The sequence below is a fragment of the Rhodotorula paludigena genome (genome assembly GCF_050403205.1).
Source record: "Rhodotorula paludigena JCM10292 DNA, Rt_paludigena_JCM10292v1_ctg21, whole genome shotgun sequence".
Lineage (NCBI taxonomy): Eukaryota > Fungi > Basidiomycota > Microbotryomycetes > Sporidiobolales > Sporidiobolaceae > Rhodotorula > Rhodotorula paludigena.
The window spans coordinates 168,613-186,222 of NW_027481437.1; the positions used below are offsets into that span (position 1 = coordinate 168,613).

At 63.7% G+C, this 17,610-nt stretch overlaps 7 protein-coding genes across 7 annotated transcripts; 4 read left to right on the plus strand and 3 right to left on the minus strand.

Annotated features, from left to right (window-relative positions):
* Positions 1-707: 707 nt before the first annotated feature.
* Positions 708-1,374, minus strand: JCM10292_003576 (eL43 family ribosomal protein; the record flags this gene model as incomplete). Its single annotated transcript, XM_076649125.1, has 5 exons — positions 708-744; positions 805-914; positions 1,059-1,077; positions 1,145-1,209; positions 1,327-1,374. The coding sequence occupies 5 exons, from the start codon at positions 1,372-1,374 to the stop codon at positions 708-710; spliced, it is 279 nt and encodes a 92-aa protein (XP_076505349.1).
* An 831-nt stretch (positions 1,375-2,205) lies between these two features.
* SHB17 (sedoheptulose-bisphosphatase) lies at positions 2,206-3,223 on the plus strand (the record flags this gene model as incomplete). Its single annotated transcript, XM_076649126.1, has 5 exons — positions 2,206-2,316; positions 2,399-2,636; positions 2,734-2,872; positions 2,939-3,022; positions 3,082-3,223. 5 exons carry the CDS (start codon positions 2,206-2,208, stop codon positions 3,221-3,223), a joined length of 714 nt encoding a protein of 237 aa, XP_076505350.1.
* Positions 3,224-3,821: 598 nt separating this feature from the next.
* Positions 3,822-6,056, plus strand: JCM10292_003578 (uncharacterized protein; the record flags this gene model as incomplete). Its single annotated transcript, XM_076649127.1, has 15 exons — positions 3,822-3,976; positions 4,115-4,142; positions 4,214-4,254; positions 4,323-4,350; positions 4,411-4,465; positions 4,544-4,596; positions 4,664-4,747; positions 4,806-4,863; positions 4,926-5,098; positions 5,163-5,205; positions 5,266-5,427; positions 5,505-5,520; positions 5,580-5,731; positions 5,892-5,954; positions 6,031-6,056. The coding sequence occupies 15 exons, from the start codon at positions 3,822-3,824 to the stop codon at positions 6,054-6,056; spliced, it is 1,137 nt and encodes a 378-aa protein (XP_076505351.1).
* Positions 6,057-8,073: 2,017 nt separating this feature from the next.
* JCM10292_003579 (uncharacterized protein) lies at positions 8,074-9,378 on the plus strand (the record flags this gene model as incomplete). Its single annotated transcript, XM_076649128.1, has 2 exons — positions 8,074-8,199; positions 8,311-9,378. 2 exons carry the CDS (start codon positions 8,074-8,076, stop codon positions 9,376-9,378), a joined length of 1,194 nt encoding a protein of 397 aa, XP_076505352.1.
* A 333-nt stretch (positions 9,379-9,711) lies between these two features.
* Positions 9,712-10,714, minus strand: JCM10292_003580 (glycoside hydrolase family 16 protein; the record flags this gene model as incomplete). The annotated part of the gene is made up of 5 exons (XM_076649129.1): positions 9,712-9,795; positions 9,869-9,881; positions 9,939-10,048; positions 10,110-10,266; positions 10,320-10,714. The coding sequence occupies 5 exons, from the start codon at positions 10,712-10,714 to the stop codon at positions 9,712-9,714; spliced, it is 759 nt and encodes a 252-aa protein (XP_076505353.1).
* A 585-nt stretch (positions 10,715-11,299) lies between these two features.
* On the plus strand, positions 11,300-12,465 carry JCM10292_003581 (uncharacterized protein; the record flags this gene model as incomplete). Its single annotated transcript, XM_076649130.1, has 9 exons — positions 11,300-11,431; positions 11,487-11,535; positions 11,592-11,705; positions 11,763-11,830; positions 11,890-11,987; positions 12,044-12,087; positions 12,147-12,221; positions 12,290-12,341; positions 12,399-12,465. The coding sequence occupies 9 exons, from the start codon at positions 11,300-11,302 to the stop codon at positions 12,463-12,465; spliced, it is 699 nt and encodes a 232-aa protein (XP_076505354.1).
* A 236-nt stretch (positions 12,466-12,701) lies between these two features.
* BEM3 (GTPase-activating protein BEM3) lies at positions 12,702-16,974 on the minus strand (the record flags this gene model as incomplete). Its single annotated transcript, XM_076649131.1, has 8 exons — positions 12,702-12,913; positions 12,971-13,139; positions 13,195-13,327; positions 13,385-13,472; positions 13,531-13,750; positions 13,807-14,895; positions 14,954-15,178; positions 15,244-16,974. The coding sequence occupies 8 exons, from the start codon at positions 16,972-16,974 to the stop codon at positions 12,702-12,704; spliced, it is 3,867 nt and encodes a 1,288-aa protein (XP_076505355.1).
* Between the last annotated feature and the right edge of the window lie 636 nt (positions 16,975-17,610).

The window sequence follows — 17,610 nt, forward strand, 5'->3', positions numbered from 1 at the left end:
TTGGGGAGGGTCGGACGGGGCTGCTGGCCGCGGATCCGACAGGTGAGGCAAGTCTGAAGCGAGAAGCAGTCGCCCTTGCTCGACGTCGAGGGGATCGTGGGCGGCGAGGGGGGCGCGGTGACGAGCGGGCAGACGAGGGTCCTCTGCAGCAGAGAACTCTGGTGTGCGCTCGGCCGGCGAGAAGGGAAGCGGCTGGACGGGGGCTGCTGTCTGAGCGACTCTTGCAGCGAAGAGACGGGGAGCGACGGCGCAGGCGCGAAAAAGAGGGCGAAGGAAAGGGCGGGGGAGCGTCGGTGGCGCCGCGCGCAGCTTCGCCCAGCGAGCGACTCGCGCGCGCCTGGAATTCCTTCCCGCACCTCCCCTCAAGTGCTGCACCGGGATCGGCCTTGCTCCGACGGGCTCTCTCGGCGGCAGTTCCTTTCGCACTGAGTCACCATGACGAGCAGCAAGCGACACTCTGCATCAAGTGGGAGCCACGAAGGCCAATGCTATTGCTACGACTGGAGGGAGAGGGAACCGAGAGCGCCGCGAGAACGTAAACTACCCCGAGGTATCAACCACGCACACTGCCTGCCCAGCGACCACGTCGTCCTACAGCTCCTCGCGTCCGCACCACGTCCCGCGCCAGTCGGCAAAGAGAGAGAGAGGGACAAGAGACGGGGAGAGGGGACAGAGGTCGGCGAGTCGAGGGTAAGAAGCGGGCGGGTTTAGACCTCAGCGAGCTCACGGAGACGGCGGACGGTACTGCGAGGTGCATACGGGTCAGTCGAGGTACTGGGTCGCAGCGGGAGAACCGGAGCGCACCTCCGGACGGTAGCAGCAGCGGTGGTCGAAACGGTCCACGCGCCGCCGGCGGTCGTCTTCTTGCACGCCTTGCAGTGCCAGATGCCGACAGCAGTGCGCTTGACGGAGTCCTGCACGTCGTGCAGCGCTCGTCAGCCTCGTCGCCCTCGTGCCCTGGATCTCGCCATCCTCTCTCGTCCACAGACAGGGATGTCCCGTCCGCTGACGGCGCGGTGACATTGACCGAAACGAGGCCATCAGGAGGATCAACGAACCTTGCCGCAGAAGGTGCACCTGGAGAGACGTAAGCAGGTCAGCACGACCGACACCCGAGCGAGAGGATCAGGAGTCAGGAACGCACGTGTAGGTAGCGTGCTGAGTGATCTCCATCTTCTTGATGGTCTTCCTCAGCGTCGCACCGTAGCGCTGCAGGCAAGCAATGCACGAGCGAGGTGAGCGATCCGGTCCCTGCTTGCTGCTGCTCGGCCCGCACGAGCGGCCGAGCCCCTCGACGGCCGCGAATCAGATGGCTGCGCAACGTACAACACCGTACTTGCCCGTCACGCCGGCCTTTTTGGTGCGCTTCGTCATCTGTGGGAGCGCGCGGAGTGTCGAGAGAAGGCGGGGACAGGAGGCGAGCGCAGGTGCGGGTCGACAGGTTTGCGAAGCGCAGCCGACAGCGGGTCAAGCGATGCGGCGGGCGTTCAGAGGATCGTACAGGACAGCAAGGGCGGGTAGGAGCGGTGCACGGGCGGGCACAGGCGCGGGAACGAGGCGGTTGCGGTGCGGGAGGGTTTTTCGAGACGAGGTGGGCGGGGCGTGCGAGGGCGGGCGGGGCAGAGGGGGAGGGACGGTCAGGGCTGTACGGTGCGTGGAAGGACTCTCGAGTCAACGCACCTTGGCTGGTCGACCGTGGAGAGAAGGACGGAGGACAACGACAGCGGCGCCCGTCGAGCGCGGCCCCCGACCGACGCGCACCAAGTCCCGCCCGCCTCGCCACCCTCGCCCTTGCGAGTTTACGGGCTGCTAGCGAGTGAACATTGATACTTTCAAACGAATTGTCCCGGTCTCGCAACTGCGCTCGGAGAGGACGCCGTCATCGACTCGACCTGCTCGCTCATCCCGCGTCGGCCTCACGCTCCGCACCACCCCTGGGCTCTTTCGTGCGCTCGTGTCGCTCGTGCGTCAGCTTGTTCGCTTGCACACGCTCTGCCTCGCTCGTGCGAGACCACTGGCGCGTTGCCGCGTCTCCCCACCTGTCATCGCCGAACGAGGCTATTCCGGAGCGCTCGCAGCTCCTGCCCGTGGACGCCAGCAGACGAGCTGTCCGGGATTCTAGCAGTCTGTACTGACTGCCGCCCTGCCGGCCAATTGCTCTGCAGTCATCCTCGCGACTCTCGCTCCTCCCGCCTGCCGTTGAACATGGTCACTCTCCCTCGACACGATGCGCCGCCTGCCGCGCAGAAGCCGCGTCTTCCGCGCGTCTTTGTCGTTCGCCACGGCGAGACTGAGTGGAGCATTTCGGGCCAGCACGTGCGTCCAGCTCTCGCCCACTCCGCCTTGAGCCGCACGTTCTCCGAGACTGACCAATGCCCCGTCATCCTCCCGCCGCCAGACCGGCCGCACCGACATTCCCCTGACCGAGAAGGGCGAGTCGATGCTGCGCGAGCTGGGCAAGCGCATCGTCGGCCCGGGCAAGGTCCTCGACCCGGCCCACGTCCAGCACGTCTTCGTCTCGCCGCGCTCGCGCGCGCAAAAGACCTTCCAGCTCTTGTTCGAGGAGCAGGGCGAGAAGGCGCCGAGCTTCTCGCTCGAAGAGGGCGTGCGGGAGTGGGACTATGGCGTCTGCGAAGGTGCGTGGCCGGACCCTTCCTCATCATGTCGCGCGACCTTCTATGGCAGGTCTCGAGATGTTGAGCGAGGGTAGCAGCTAACGCAAACATTTCACAGGCAAGGTGACGTCGCAGATCCGTAACGAGCTCGGCGAGAAGTGGGACATCTGGACCGACGGCTGCCCCGAGGGCGAGTCGCCCGACGAAATGCGCGACCGTTGCGACGCGATGATCAAGAAGATCGTTGACATGGCAGAGTGTGTCCCTCTCTGCTCTCCATCTCGCGACCGTCTGTACAGGGGCTGAGCCCGGCTTGCTCGCAGCGCACACCACGGCAAGGAGGAGACCCTCGGTCACCACGGCGACATCGTCATCGTCAGCCACGGGCACTTCAGCCGTTGCTTCATGTGCGCGGCTCGCTCTGCTGTCGAGCTACCGCATACGCTGACGCATGCCTGCCCCGCAGGACTCGCTGGTGCAACCTCGAGATCTCGCAAGGCCGCATCTTTGTCGCCGACACGGGCGCGCTGCACAAGCTCGGGTTCCAGCACCGCAACTTTGACGAGCGCAGCCTGCTCGGGCTCAACCTGTACAGCGTCGCCGACTGAGCGCGACTGACAAGTCGAGCAATACTATAGAATGTAGACACGCGGCCTCTTCGGGTGCGGTCCTCCTGCTGGTCGTCTCGTCTCCTCAGCTACGTTTTCGGGCACGGGCGTCTCCGCCTGCCTGCATCAGCAGCAGATACATGCAGGAGACGGCTTTTATCGCGAGGCCTCCTGAATGGGTGACGCCGCTCTTCTCCTATCGTGACGGCTCAGATTTCTGCATCTATGTGCCTCCTTTCTAAGCTTCTGCTGGACAGGGCGCGCACATCCTTGCCTATATCAGGCGGAATTTCGGCGGAATGATTCCTCCACCTCCGCCTCCTCCTTCCTCCACCCCCAAAGTCTCGCAAGTGATTTCTTCGAGATCTGTCATTGGCCGGCGGCGCTTCGACGGCGCCTCCGTCGAACCGCCGAGACTGCCGAGACGCCGCCGCAGTCCCGCCTCGTGCCACGCTTCTAGCGCGAGATAAGGGCTGTTGATCGGAACGGCTTGCGAATGCTCGTTCCTCCTGCGCTCGCCTGCTTTCCGCTCTTCTCTCTCTTTCTTCGTTGCTCTTTCGTTACAGCCGCCTTCGCTTTGTCTCTCACTTCACCAAACATGCGTCTCTCGCTTTCGACCCTCGTTTCCTCAACCGCCCTGGCGGCAACCGCTCTCGCGACCCCTATCGCGACGAAGCTCGACAAGCGGGCCGACTTTGTCAAGCGCACCGATGACCTCGTCTGGAAGGGCAACTCGACGCTGCCCAAGGTCCTGTGCGTCCGTTCCCGCCTTGTGTCTTGTCGGGGCTCCGGAGCGCTGACCTCGTCTTCCGCCTTTGCAGCTTGTACGTTTCCCACTAGCAACTCTCCATCAGCAATGTGCGAATGCTGATGCTCCCTATCGCTCGACAGCGTCTACACGGACTATGCGACCGCCGCCGTAGGTCCCTCCGTCACTTTGCTTCACGCGTCAGCAGCAATGCTCATCTCCTCTCTCGCCGCTGACTGTAGAGCGGCTCGACGAACGCCGTGACCGACACGAGTGCCTACGGGTGCGTTTCTTTGCGCGGTTGCGCGCCCTTCGCGTTGTGATTGACCGATATTGCTATCGGCGCTGCAGCCAGATCACGCGCAACGCTTCGGAGGTGGTGCGTTGAAGTCAACATCTGCACAATCACAGCCGCTGACGCGCTATGCCCTTGCCGCAGCTCGAAGCGATCCCGGAGGTGTACGATGTCGCGCAGATTGCCGTGAAGTACATCAGTGCGCCGGCCTTTCTCCCCGGGTCGATTGCCAGTGCAGTGCTCAGAGAACCGACTCATGAATGCTTCGTCCTCACAGCTTCGGGCATTCGTGGCGGCATCAACACGGGCTCGTACGACTACCTCGCCCTCGTGCGTGCTCGCAGTCTTCTCCTCGATGTGCTCAGGATGCAAGCTGACTTGCACATCTTGCGGGCAGTCGCTTGCGAAGTATGTCGACTACGCTCTCTGCCACGAGGGCAGCGACATTGACGGCGCCGTCTTCATCCATGGCACGAACCTTGTGAGTGGAGCACTCTGTCTTATGTTGTGCAATCCACTGCTCACTTTGCCAATCGCAGCTCGAGGAGACCGCCTTCCTCGCCGACGTGACGATCAGCTGCGACAAGCCTGTCGTTGGTCAGTCCAGTCCCCCGGTCCTCGCCATGGGGACAGGCAACTGATGCCTCGTTCACATTCAGCAACTGGCTCTATGCGCCCCTTCACCGACGTGGGTTATGAGGGCAATGCCAACATCTACTCGGCGTTCACGCTCGCCGTCGCGCCCGACGCGGCGGGTCGCGGTACCATGATCGCCTTCAACGACCGAATTGTCCCCGCCCACTGGGCAATGAAGTTCAACGGTAACATCCCCGTGCGTCGCTTGTTGCTGAGACGAACGCGAGACGGATTGCTCACTCCGGACGGCCTGCCCGCAGGACGCGTTCAAGGCTTACGAGCAGGGCAACCTCGGCATGTTCGGTGCGTCGCGGTGGCCTGCCGTTCCACGTTCCGCCCAATGACCTTCTTCCCTTGCTCCAGTCAACCACATGCCCATCTTCTACAGCACGCCGTCTCTCCCGGCAGGCAAGACGGTCTTCCCAATCCAGCACATCGAGGAGCTCCCCAAGGTCGACATCCTCTACGTCCACCGCGAGCAGGACATCCGTCTCCTCAATGCCAGTGTTACACTCGGTGCCCAGGGTGCGTCAAAGTGCTCCGACACTCTCATGCTGCATTCGTCAATGTACGCGTGCTGACCTTCCCAATCTGCTCTGTAGGCGTTGTTTTCGACGGGTAAGCTCCAACTGGACGCTCATTCGTTGCTCAGACTGACCGATTGCGCACGCCGACAGCACGGGCTCGGGCGCTATCACGCGTGATGACGGCTCGGTCGCCGACTTTGTCGCCCGGGGCATCCAGGTCGTCACGGCAACGCGCACCCCGACTGGCATGTCGGTTCCTTCGCTCAGCTCTGCGCCGAACCACGCACAGTCCGGATTCCTCGGTAAGTCTCAAACGCCGGGAGGCGAGCGTGCGCACGTCAAGCTGATCAGGCTTCCGTGAAAAGATGCCCAGGCCGCGCGCATCGTCCTTCAACTCGCCAGTACGTTATACTCGTCACTCGGAGCAGTGGATGAAGCTGATTTATGTACTGCCTGTCGCAGTTGCAAATGGCTACAACATGACGGACACGATCAAGCTCTTCGAGGGCCACATCCGTCAGTCCTGTGAGTCCGACGTCGCTTTCACCTGCCCGGCCTCGCTGCGACTGGGCGACCGCTGACACCAGTATACGAACCGCAGTGGGTCCGCGCTACATGCTCGCCTGAGTGCGGCCCTCGTGCCCTTTCGCCTTCGACCTCCTCCTACTTGCACTGTCTTTGCAAAGTAGAGGCGGTCCTGTCGCTCATTCCTCCACTAGCCCCATCTCCCTAGAATTCTCCCACCGGGTTCGCAGGCTACCAAAGTATCATGTTCACAGGGTCCGCCCGGATGAGCCGCTGTTGGTTGGAAACTCTCAAAAGAATGTCACTCTTCTGGATGTTCGCGTGGCTAGAGAGGCTGTCTCCGAGTTCTCGAGCTCGCTGAAACTCGTGTGAGCCTGTGGATTGCTCGAGCGCCCCGGAAGAGAAGCAGCAGTCGGTTTCCGACTGGACGTCCGCAGCTGGTCCTTCTTCTGTTCGCCCCTTTCCGCTCAATCTGTCATGTTCGTTGCGCTCGCTGGTTTCGCCGCCCTGAATACCGCGCCTGGAACAACCGCAGACCGCCTTGGACTGCCCCCGCTGCTGTGGATTGCGGTCTCGCTTCTCGTCGCTTCGCCGTCCGCGCCGCCCGTCTCGCTTGTATCCCGCTCGGACGAGCTCCATGTTGGTCTGCACAGGGTACCGTGATAGAATGATGAGGCTGGCAGCTTCACTACGATCCGTTTCATCGGATTGCCCGGTCGAACTGGTCTCGCTCGTCCTTGTCATCTTCCGGAGGGTGTCATGGCGCGACGAAGTCAAGACCAGCAAGCATGAGCCGGTCTTGCGAGCTACAGAGGTCCAATATGTTGCTGCAGGTGCTTCAAGGCCTCTCATTCAATGGCCGACTTGACCTGGCCACTCGCGCGGGTAGGAGCAGCCAGCAATTGGCCATTTTTCGCCGCAGCAACGGCCCACTGTGAAACCTGACTACCCTTATGGCAAACATGGAGAGCGCTGCGATCTGCTCGAGCCTCCAGCGCCCACGAGCATGCTGTGTACCGACCGCTGTGACCCATTCTCGTGCCTCCTGCTCACGCGCTCCGCCGCTTGGCCTCCTACGCTTCGCTGCCCCACCCGCTCGCTCAAGCGCGGTTTGCTTCTTATCAGGACACGCAGAGTCCCCTCAAATGCTCACTCGCGCGTGCAGCTTTGCTTGCGATGCGCTTCTGCCTGCTCTCGGAGACTGGCCCTCCCCACTCTCTGCATTCATCGCCTCGACCTGATCAGCACGTCACGGACCCCGTGGAAGGCTGAGCATGCTCGCAGGCACCAAGAGAAAGACTGTACGATGTTATCGCCCTGCCACACGCCTCTTCACCTCTCGCGCGCCCACTGCAACCCTCGCCGTTTTCATCGCTCAACGCGTCCCGACCCGGTCTCGCCCCGTCCGCACCATCTCTGCGGGCTCGGGACTGACTTCCAGGAGCGCGGAATGCGTCTTACGGTCAAGATTGCAGACAGAAAGCCAAACTCGAAGGCCGGACGCGATTTCGTGGGCCGTCCACAGCTCGACCTTCCTTCTCGCTAGGAGGTGGGATGCACTCGGACGCCTGGATTGTCCCCCTGCCGTTCCTACGCACCTCTCACTTGTTTCTGCACGCTGAGGTCGTCGTGCTCGTCTCGCTTCCGCGTGGCGTGACGAACGTTGACCCGACCTCGCCGGTCGACGCCCATCTTCCTCCCGACCCTTGTGAGCTTCATCACCCGGCTGACACGCTCAGAGAGCCTCTAGAGTATGCGAGAGAGCTCATCACACTGCGTCCAGCCATCTTTGGCCTGGTCGAGCGTCTTTGGCCTCTTGCTCGTCGTCTCTCGCGCTGTTCGGGATGGGACTCGGCTGGTGCTGCCCAATGAGGCCAATGCTGCTTTTAGGCTTTTCAGCGGTCGCTCTCGTGGCAGTGGCGAGACTGGAGAGCTGCCCTCGCCGCGATCCACTTCGCCCGTTTCGCGCGCTGCGTCGCTTTCGCTTCTTCCCTTCACTCCGCCCCGCCCGCGTCGAGTTGACCCTAGCCGAGACTCTCCAGCTGCTCTAGCACTCTCTCCAGACCCTCTTTTGCTCGGTGCACACACTCGTTGCGCCACCCCACACACTCCCCTCGTCATGCTCACTTTGCTGTTCCGCCGCCTGGGCCGCTCCGCCGAGCCTGAGGTCGCGCTAAAGCCTGGCCGTAGCGTTGCGAGCCTCGTTCGACGTGTCAAGCACGCGCTCAAGGAGAAGATTGACAGGGTGAGTCGCCTCCCCACTTCGCCTCCATCTCGCCCGCGTGCTCACACTCTCGCGCTCTCCGATGTGCAGGCCGTCCGACGCTCTCAGCCCTTGTCGCGCTTTGTCTTACAGCCCACCGCCGACTTCGCAGACCCGGAGTGCAGCCACACGCTCGCCCGGGCTCCCTCACCCTCGACTTGCGGCACCTCGGCGGCAGCGATTGCAAACGTCGACCGAGTGCTCCCTCTACCGCATCTCTCGGCCGCAGAAATCAGCTCGAGTACTTTTTTCAGCGTCAACGACGACGACCAGGCGTCCTCAACGACCAGCGATGACAACTCTGCGGGCCGGGCCTCGCCGTCCCCCTCCACCTCGACGCTTCCGACACCGCCGCCGAGCCCGCTCCCGTCCGTCACCGCAAAGGAGCCGACGCACTCGAGCGTGTACTACGTCAAGCAGTGCTACCTCCGCAGCTGGGCCACGCAGCCTCACGTCGAGCAGGCACTTCCGTCGCACAACACGTATCGCGCTGCACTGGTGTACGGTCTTGCGCTGATCGACGCCGAAGAGGGGTACGAGCAGAGGCTCGATGCCAACCGCGCGCTTTGTGCGGACCCGCAACAGGAGCAGGACCGCTTCGGCCGCATCGGACAGCGTATCCACTCGCTCATGGACAGCTACGTCTACGCGATCTGCGGGCGCGCACGGTGCGACAGCACCACTGCACCCGCCGCCTTTCTTGCCAAGATGCAGTACACTCACCGCCTTTCGCCTCGCGCCGCTGCCGACGACGACGCGTCCTTCGTCAACCTCGCCGACGTGCGCCAGCAGCTTGAACGACCGCCTGTCCCTCTCTTTCGCCCCTGGGGTTTCTCCGAGCGCGTCAAGCTGAACATGATCACTGGCGAGGGCGTCGAGGAGAACTTGCGGCAGTACGTCCTCGTCGACCAGGCATTCGCCATCGTGGACAATTGCGACGACTCGCTCGATTGGGCCGTCTCGAGCGAAGGGGAAGACGAGGACGAGATCATTGCCGATGTCAGCCTGCGGGTCTCTCTGCCGACCGTAAGGCAGCTCGATATTGCGAAGGACGACTCACCGCTCGCCACTCCGCCGCGTGACCCGGCCGCATGGTGGGCGCTGGACGAGGACGACGACGAGGAGGCGTACTTTGCAGCGCCGCCTTCTTTTAGCGAGTGAGCGTGTGCTGGATGCCTCAGCTCACACGCCCGTCCCCTCTCATCTCGTCGTCCCGCCTCGTCTTCCTCTTTCCATCCCGCTCTTATACCTGGACTGTCTGGCTAAGCCCCTCGACTGCTCCACTCACGTTCGGAAATGTATGAGTCTACTTCCTCTGTCTGATCCCTCTGTATCCCTCTCTCGCGACTTTGTTGTAGACTGGCTGTAGACTGGCATCCGCTCTTGCTGTATTGTCGCTACCACAATTGCCCACTTCCCATTGCCAGCGCGCGAACTACGGAGAGACGTCGCCGACTGCGAGGCGACGGACAAACGAAGGGGGACAGGAGCTTTTCAAGCGGGAGTGTAGGCTAGGTGAATCGACTTGATCAGAGTGTACGAATCCTCGCGCGGCGGTCCGGCGCTCCAGTTGGGGTCCTGTGGGGCGCACAGTCAGCAAGCGTGTCTTCGCAAAGTACGTATATGACCATGGAGAAAGGGAAAGCCGCACGCCGGAACTCCAGCTGTGAAGGTCGAGGTTAGTCAAGCAGAATGCAAAGCGAGCAAGGAAAGCGACGCACGCATTCCAGAGGAAGGACGCAGGCTTCTTTGGTACATTCGTTGTGAATGTAGCTTGGTGCTTGCCGTCAACGTAGAACTCGGAAGACTCGGCGGTCCAGACGATGGTGTACTGCAAAGTGGCGGTCAGGGCGTCCATGAAACGTGATCCCGAGACCAAAAGCGGAACGCACGTTGTGGAAACCTTTCGTCGGGTCAAAGTCGTACGGCACGGCCTTGTTTGTCGACGCGCCGCCCAGCTTCGTCGGTTGATTCGTGAACTGCAGTCCCGGGTCGACGATGTCGCGGTAACCCTTCGTGTAGTAGCTCGAAAGGGCCTCGATGTCGATTCTGCGTTTTTCAGGTCAATGCCAGTGCACACCAGAGCAGGCGAAAGCACGCACTCGTTGTTGTCGTCGGTGTAGGTGAAGAACCCGGCGCAGATGCCTGGCACGTCGGTGAGCTTGGCGACAGTAGTGAAGGTGCCGTACAGAATGTCATCGCGGTAGGTCCCGATCTCGGCGCCCTCGACATCGTCGCTGCCCGAGTAGCCGTTCACCCTGAGGCGGAGAGTTCCGTCGACAATGTCGACGTTCTCGCGCAGAAAGATGCGGCTGATGGGCTCGGCCTCGGTATTGTAGGTCGAGATGAACAGTTGGTGTTCGTCAACGAAACGATCGAGAGACGTGCCCGGCTTGTACGTCGAAAAGTCGACATCGAGAGTCGTGATCTGGGAGCGTGCGGAAGCTAGACCAGCTAGGCTTGCGCAGAACAAGGCAAGAGATGCGCGTGACAGCATCTCTGATTGAGGAATGGGGTGAAGAGCAACGCTGCACGAAGGAATGAGGACCGAGTAGAAGCGCACCAGGCGATACAAGGAGAGGGGAAGAGCGGAAGACGTATGAAGGCCCGCCTCGCCATCGCAAACTCATGCAAGCATGGGGCGTCATGTGCGCAGACCGTTATATCTCGAAGCGGGCAGCCGACGTCCCTAGCAGACTCCTGAGTGCGTGCGTCGTTCGGCGGAGGACGACGAGGAGCGAGCGTGAACGGACCGCGACTACTGCAGCTAGGTACAGGCTGCCGTGTCCGTTGGCAGAAGAGCGTCGCGAATGACATGCGACGCTACGGCTGCCGCGGACGCTCGAGCAGCGAACGAAAGCAGCTGCAGCCTAAGAGCGGTTCGAGAGCACCAGACGAGACCGGAAAGGCTGTGAAGCGGCACGCCGTGCACGCTCAAGCCACGAATAGCTGACATGCGGCAGCGCAGCTCGCTCTGAGAGGCTCAGGTGGGTCGTGCTGAATTGACCTTTCTCGGAGCGATGAGAAATGAGAACGAGGTCGACCAACAACTGCTCGCGACCCGCAGGCCGAGGGGCCCACGATGGCTGTCGATCTTTCCGTACCGCTGGAGCAGCTCATCGCTGCCAAGCTCGGCAGTCTGTCGCTGCGAGACGACGAAGAGACGGTCGACTTCGTCCGGGGTCTGGTCGAGGAAGACTCTTTCGAGCCCGAGGTGCGCAGCGCTCGAACAGGCTCGCTGAGCACGCCGCTAAACAGCATTCCTGCAGGACCGGAAAAGCGCTATCCTCGGCATGCTCGAGCTGGACGAGGAAGACGGTTCGCCTCAGAAGTCGCACCTTCAGCCCGCATCTCGCTCACCAAGATCTGAGCAGATACTGCTTCCCAATCCATCGACGCTCTTCTAGAGGAGACTTCGGCGTATCAAGAAGCCGTTGCGGAGCGAGAGCGGGCGGAGCAAGAGGCGAAATCTCCCACCCCGCCCGAAAGTAGGCGCCTGGACTACTTTGCCGTGCTCGCTTCTCGCTGATGCAATGGGCAAACAGCCGAGGAGAAGCCGAAGAAGACGCTCACGGCAGAGGAGGAGGCGCGGCGAAAGGCGGACTTGCTGAAGGTACGCTTCGGCGAAATCTCCTCGGGGCGAGTGCATTCGGCTCATTCTTTTCGGCGCAGCGGTATGGCGACCTCGAGGACGAGACGGAAGCGGAGCGGCAGGCAAGGGAGGAAGAAGAGCTGTCAAGCTTGTCGTCAAAGGCGCTGAGGGATCCGAGGTGCGCTTTCTCCTGGCTTACTTGCGGTGACCGCATTCATCGAGGCGCGCTCGCAGCCAAATGTCGCGCAAGCAGCGAAAGAAGGCACTTGACGGCGTTGGTGCGTCTCCCGCTCTGCAGCAATGTGCGGCTTGCGCTGACGAGCGCGGCAATCCGCAGATCTGCTTGCCTTGCCGAATCTCAACAAGCACCACGTCCAGGAAGCGGAGCGGCAGAAGCGTACAGCGTCAGCAGGTGCACGATTCCGCTCCTTGTCTCTATCGAATAGGGCTGACCATGTCATTCGGGTCATTCGGGTGCAGGAGCTGCGCAGGCGAAGCGCGAAAAGGACCTGGCCGACCGGAAGAAGCAGAAGTGGGTATTGCGCTGCACGGTTACCGCACGTACGACGCTGATCTACTATGTTGGCAGGGACGATGCGGCGAAGAAGCTGGAGGAGAAGCGCAAGCGGGCGCAGAAGGTCGAGCGCAAGGGCTGAGCTCCGCCGTCTCATCTGCAACGCATGTGCTGGTCACAGCTCTAAGGATCTCGCCATGCCGCGTGCCGGTGGAAATGTCGAGATTACGGAGAGAAGACATATAAGACGCTACGACGTCGAGGACAGAGAGAGTACGAGTGCGACGAAAGGGTATCGACAGCAGAGGGCACAAAGGGTAAGGTATACCACGACGGAGACAGAACGACGGATGTCGGCGGGAGGAGCAATGTCCGCCCTCAAAAGGTCGAGCCAGGTCGCGGCGAGGACGGGAGGCCGGGACTCCGCGGCGTGGACGGAATGCTCAGGCCTTGCGGTGCGAGTCCTCCTTGACCAGCGTAAGGCGATGCGGGCGTCAGCGGTTCGGCTGAGCTGATGTCTTCGTCCGCCGTGATGTCTCCTGACTCGTCCAGCGGATCGCCCGTCGGGTCGTCCTCGCCTTCGTCGTTCTCTGCAGCGCGATTCACGTCAGGGGCATGCCAGATCGCAAAGACGGGAACGAGCCCACCTCGCAGCTTTTCGAGCTTTTGCTCGAGCTCTCCTGCACCGGACGCCTCGTACAAGAGCGAGTTGCGGTTCCCTCGGCGCTCGGAGTTCGGCGACTCCGTGGCGGTCGGGTCCTCATCGACCATGATCGGCTTGGCGGTACCGGTCTCGGACTCGACGGCGAAGATGAGCTGCAGAAGCCGGACGTCAGCCTGCGATGAGACGCGGGGACGCGAGAAGACGCACATCAAATTCGACGAGGAAGAGCGAAAACAGCGGCTGCGGGATCGCAAGCGTCGGCGCGAAGACGATGCCGAGGTTGCGCAAGTTCATCTTCGACGTTTCGGCGTTCTGCGCGATGAGGCACAGGTGGGCGAAGCTGCAGCGAGGGCATGTCAGTCGGGAGTGCAGCTCGAGAACGACGAGCGATACGCACAAGAAGCGGAAGAGGGTGTACTCCTCGATGGGCAAGCGTGCAACGAGCCGGCCCAGGGCATTGACGCGGTCGCGTCGGTCTCGCAGGTCTGCGCAGCAACGAGCTCATCAGCTCGCAGTCGTGAAGGAGCACAGCTGGTAGCGCACCGATGACACGAAGGAACTCGTTATGCAGCTCGCGCGTGAGCAGGTGATCAGGTAACTCGCGCAGGTACTGCTTGAGCAAGCCGGCGACAGCGTGCGGGTCGTAGTACTCAGCGCTCTGAAGCAGGTTGACGTCGCCATCGGCATTGAAGCGGTCCTTGAGCATGCGAATCACGTTGGCGCTGCCGCTCAGGCGGAAGATGCCTTCTTCGTGCTCGGCGTTCTGCGAGGCAGAGCATGTCAGCATATCCAAGCAGCGCACGGTCCCGGTTGACGCACCTTCGCTTCGAGGTACTCCACGCAGCGGTAGACGATCGCCGGCAGCTCGAGTCCGGGTCGAATGCGCGAGACGGAGACCGCCTCCTTGAGCGGCACGCCGAAGATGGGCCGCGTCGGAACCGCCGCGAGCTGCTGTACTGGGCTGGTCGAGGCGTTCTTGTCGTTCGAGCCGCGCGACGCAAAGTTCCAGAACGACGATTTCGTCTTCTTCTGCCGCTCGGCCTTCTTGAAGTCGTAGCCGGAAGGGAGTGGGACGGCATTCATCGGACCCGAGACGTTGCTCGCGCTGTACTTGCTCGTCGACACCGGGGGAGGTGGCAGCGGACCGATCGGTTCGGGGCGGCGGTCTGGGCTGAGCGCGCGGTCTGCCGAAGGCCGACGCGACGACGGTGCCTGCAGCTTGTTCGACCGCGAAGAGGACGAAGCCGGTCCGCCGGGCGTCGACGACCCCGACTCGGGCGCCTCTGAGATGGTCGAGATCTTCTTGCTCGCACCCTCGAGCGCAGGCATGCCGCGCGCGAGCGCGTCGAGGTTCGATGGGAGCGACACCGACGGCGGGAGCTCGCCGGCCGCGCGCGCCGACAGTCCTCGCGACTGCGGCTCCTGCGACTGCGGCTCCTGCTGCACGCCGACGCTCGACGGACCCGAGCCAGATCGCCGCCGCTCTTTCGGCTGAGGCGTCTCCGGCTCGGGCGAAATGACCGTCGGGACTGGCGGGGCAGGCAGCGGCGCATTACTTCCGCCCGCGCTGCCCTGCTGCTGGCCCTTCTCCGAACCCGCTCCAAGCCCGCTCCCTGTGCTGCTGCTCGCGACCAGCCCGTTGGGCTTAGCGGACGCGCCGCTCGCCCCGCTCATGCTCCCGCTGCGCTCGCCGTACCGCGGGAGGTACCGCGTGATGGCCTGCACCCACGCGTCGCGCGCCTCGTCGTTCTCGGCACACAGGATGTGGTCCGCCTCCTCCTTCTCGCTCTGCACGCGGATGAGGAACGCGTGCAGGTAAGCGTCCTCGCCGACGTCGGTCGCGCGGGAGGACTGCCGCCCGATTGTTGCGGCAGACAGCGGGATGTCGCCGAGCTTGTTGCCGCCGGGCTGTGTACAGACGCGAGTCAGCAAGACATTGTAAGTGGTGAAAGGATCCGGCACGTACCGAATCGTAGTACGCTAGCGCCGACCCAGGCGAGAGGACATAATACCGCGTCTGCCACCCGCCAAAGTTACGTCCACGCTTCGTCAGCCAGCCCTCCATCGCTCCGCTGGCCGGCGGTGCGATCGGTGCGTCGGGAATGACATCCGAATTCAAGAAGGTGCAGATGGCGGAGCGGTCTCGCAGAGGGATTGTGAGCAGCGTCTGCAGGTACCGCTCGAGGACGGCCTGGTGCGCATAGTCAGTCAGCGAAACAAGCCGACGTAGCAGGAAAGCTATGCAAAAGAACGCACCTTGCGCTGGTCGCTCTTGTGCGGCGCGTGATCCTTGAACAGGCTCTTGTCCGGCAAGCTCGCCATGCTCCTGCTCTCCTGCCGGTTCGTCTTGCTCTTGACCTGCGAGTCGAGGCCGAGCACGTCCGAGTACAGCTTCTCGACGCGCCACTTTGCGCTCCCGCCGCGGTGCGACTCGACGTCTGCCTCGGGCGGCACCGTCACCTCTACGTCGATCAGGAACGAGATGACTTCCTTGTTGCGCTCGTTCAGCCGGATGTTGGAGCTCCCGACGCGCACGCGCGCGTAGGGCAGGACGGCGGGGACGAGCGACGGGCGGACCGTCGGCGGCGGGGTCGGAGCGGGAGGGGGCGGGAGCGGGTGCGAGAGGCTGGGCGTCGGGGGCAGCGCAGAGGTGTTGATCGCAGAGGGTCGGCGCGATGTTGGCTGCGAGGCGCTCGTAGGCGGGACGTCGCTTTCTGGCGGACCGTACGAGTGCTGCAGCCGGCTGGACGGCGCAGATGGTCGTCGCTCGCGCGGTGCAGACAGCTCGCTCAGCGTTGCAAGAGAGTGCGACGACGAGGCAGAGCCGAGGACGTTGGTCGACGAGGACCGCGTGGGCAAGTTCTGCAGCCGGTCGTCGAACGCAGAAGAGAGCGTCTGATGCGTGTTGTCCGAGAAGGTGCGATGCCGCCGCCCAGAGTCTGCCTGCGGGAGCTGCAGCTGCTGCAGGTGCTCTCCCGCGGCCGATGTCGACGTCGACGTCGACGCCTCGCGCTCTCGCCGTGCCGCCGCCGCCTCCTCGTCGAAGAAGGGGCTGACGGGCGCGATCGAGGGCAAGAAGCGGCGCGCGTCGAGCGCCGGGTCCGACAGCATGGGCATGCTCGAGCTCGCCGAGATGCGCGGGCTCGACTGCCGCCGCTTGGCGAGCACGCTCTTGGCGAGCTGCTGCGGCGGCGTGCGCGGCGCCTCGTCCGTCAGCCGCAGCGCCTCGAGCTGGTCCTCAGCTGCCTGCCCGTGCGCACCCTCGCCCGCTGCTGCTGCTGCCCGGCCGCCGTCGCTCTCGCTCGGCGGCGCCGAAGGCCCGCGCCCGAGGTCGAGCGAGCTCGCCTTGCGCAAGCTCGACGCGCTGATCGGGTCGTGCTGCCGCGGCGAGCCGTTCGGAGGGGGCGTCGCCGCCTTGCTGCGCAGGCCGGCGGCGGACGACGCGGCAAAGTGCGCGGCAGAGGGGAAGCGCGGCGAGGGTTCGGTCGAGGGCGGGTTGTCGGACCACTGCGCGCCCTCATCTATCCGCGGCGAAGAGTGGTGCGAGCTGCTGCTCCCGCCGCCAGCGAGTGCGCCGCTCGGGAGGTCGAGGCGCGGGTGCGAGTTCGAGTCGGACGACAAGCCGCGCCGGAGCCCGCGCGACGTCGGCGTCTCGAGCCCGCTGCCGCTCCCGCTCCCGCCGATGCCCAGGCCCCGTACGCCGCCGCTGGAGGACGAGCCGGACTCGCGCGAGTCCGAATTCTGCCTTGCGACGACCGGGCGGGGACTCGAGCTCCCGAGCGCCTTGAGCGACCTCCACAGCTGCTGGTTCTCCTGCGCGCTGCGCTCGGCCGCCTGCAGTGCCGTGTCCTTTTCCTGGCGAAGGACGTGGTGCTCGGACGCGAGGCGGTTGAAGCGCGAGACGAGGGTCGCGAGCGCGCGGTGCGGGTCGTTCTGGTGCTCAACGAGGAGGGACGAGATCGAGACGGTGCCGGATTCGGCGGGCATGGTGGTCGATGAAGGGCTGCGGGCTCGGAGCCCTGGCACGGGTGCAAGCAGGCCTGAGGGAGCGACAATGTCAAGGGCCGGAGGTGGAGCTGCGGGCGTGGGAACAAGGGGATGAACACAACGGCGGGCAGTCGCGGTCTGAGTGAGGGGTCTCGAGTGCTCACGAGATTTCAACAAGCGCTGTTCAGCCCGGCACTACACGCCTGTGCGAGAGGCAGCGGGAGCACGCGTCGCGGGTGGCCTGCACGACGACACAACGAGGCGACCAAGTCAGCGCGGGGAAGATCTCACTGGCGCGTGACTTGTGCAAGAGTCTGGATCTGTGCACGCCCCGTGCGCAGGTCAGGCGGTGCAGCACCGCCTCGGACGCGGGTGTCGCGGCACGTCGCCGGACGAGGTCGAGGCGATGGAGCGGGCGACGTACCTCGGGGCGGGAGGTCGATGTGGTGCTGCCCTTTGCCGTCGAGTGGAGTGCGTGGCTGGAGAGCACGCTGTCGGCGCAGGGAGAGGCGGGCGCGGCGAGGTGGAGCGTGCGGGGTTACGCGCGACGTTGTCTCGGGACGAGGGCGCGTCGCGGGGCGGGGCGGTGCGGTGCAGCACGGGTAGGCAGAGTTCCCAAGGTGCTCTTGGTCGCCG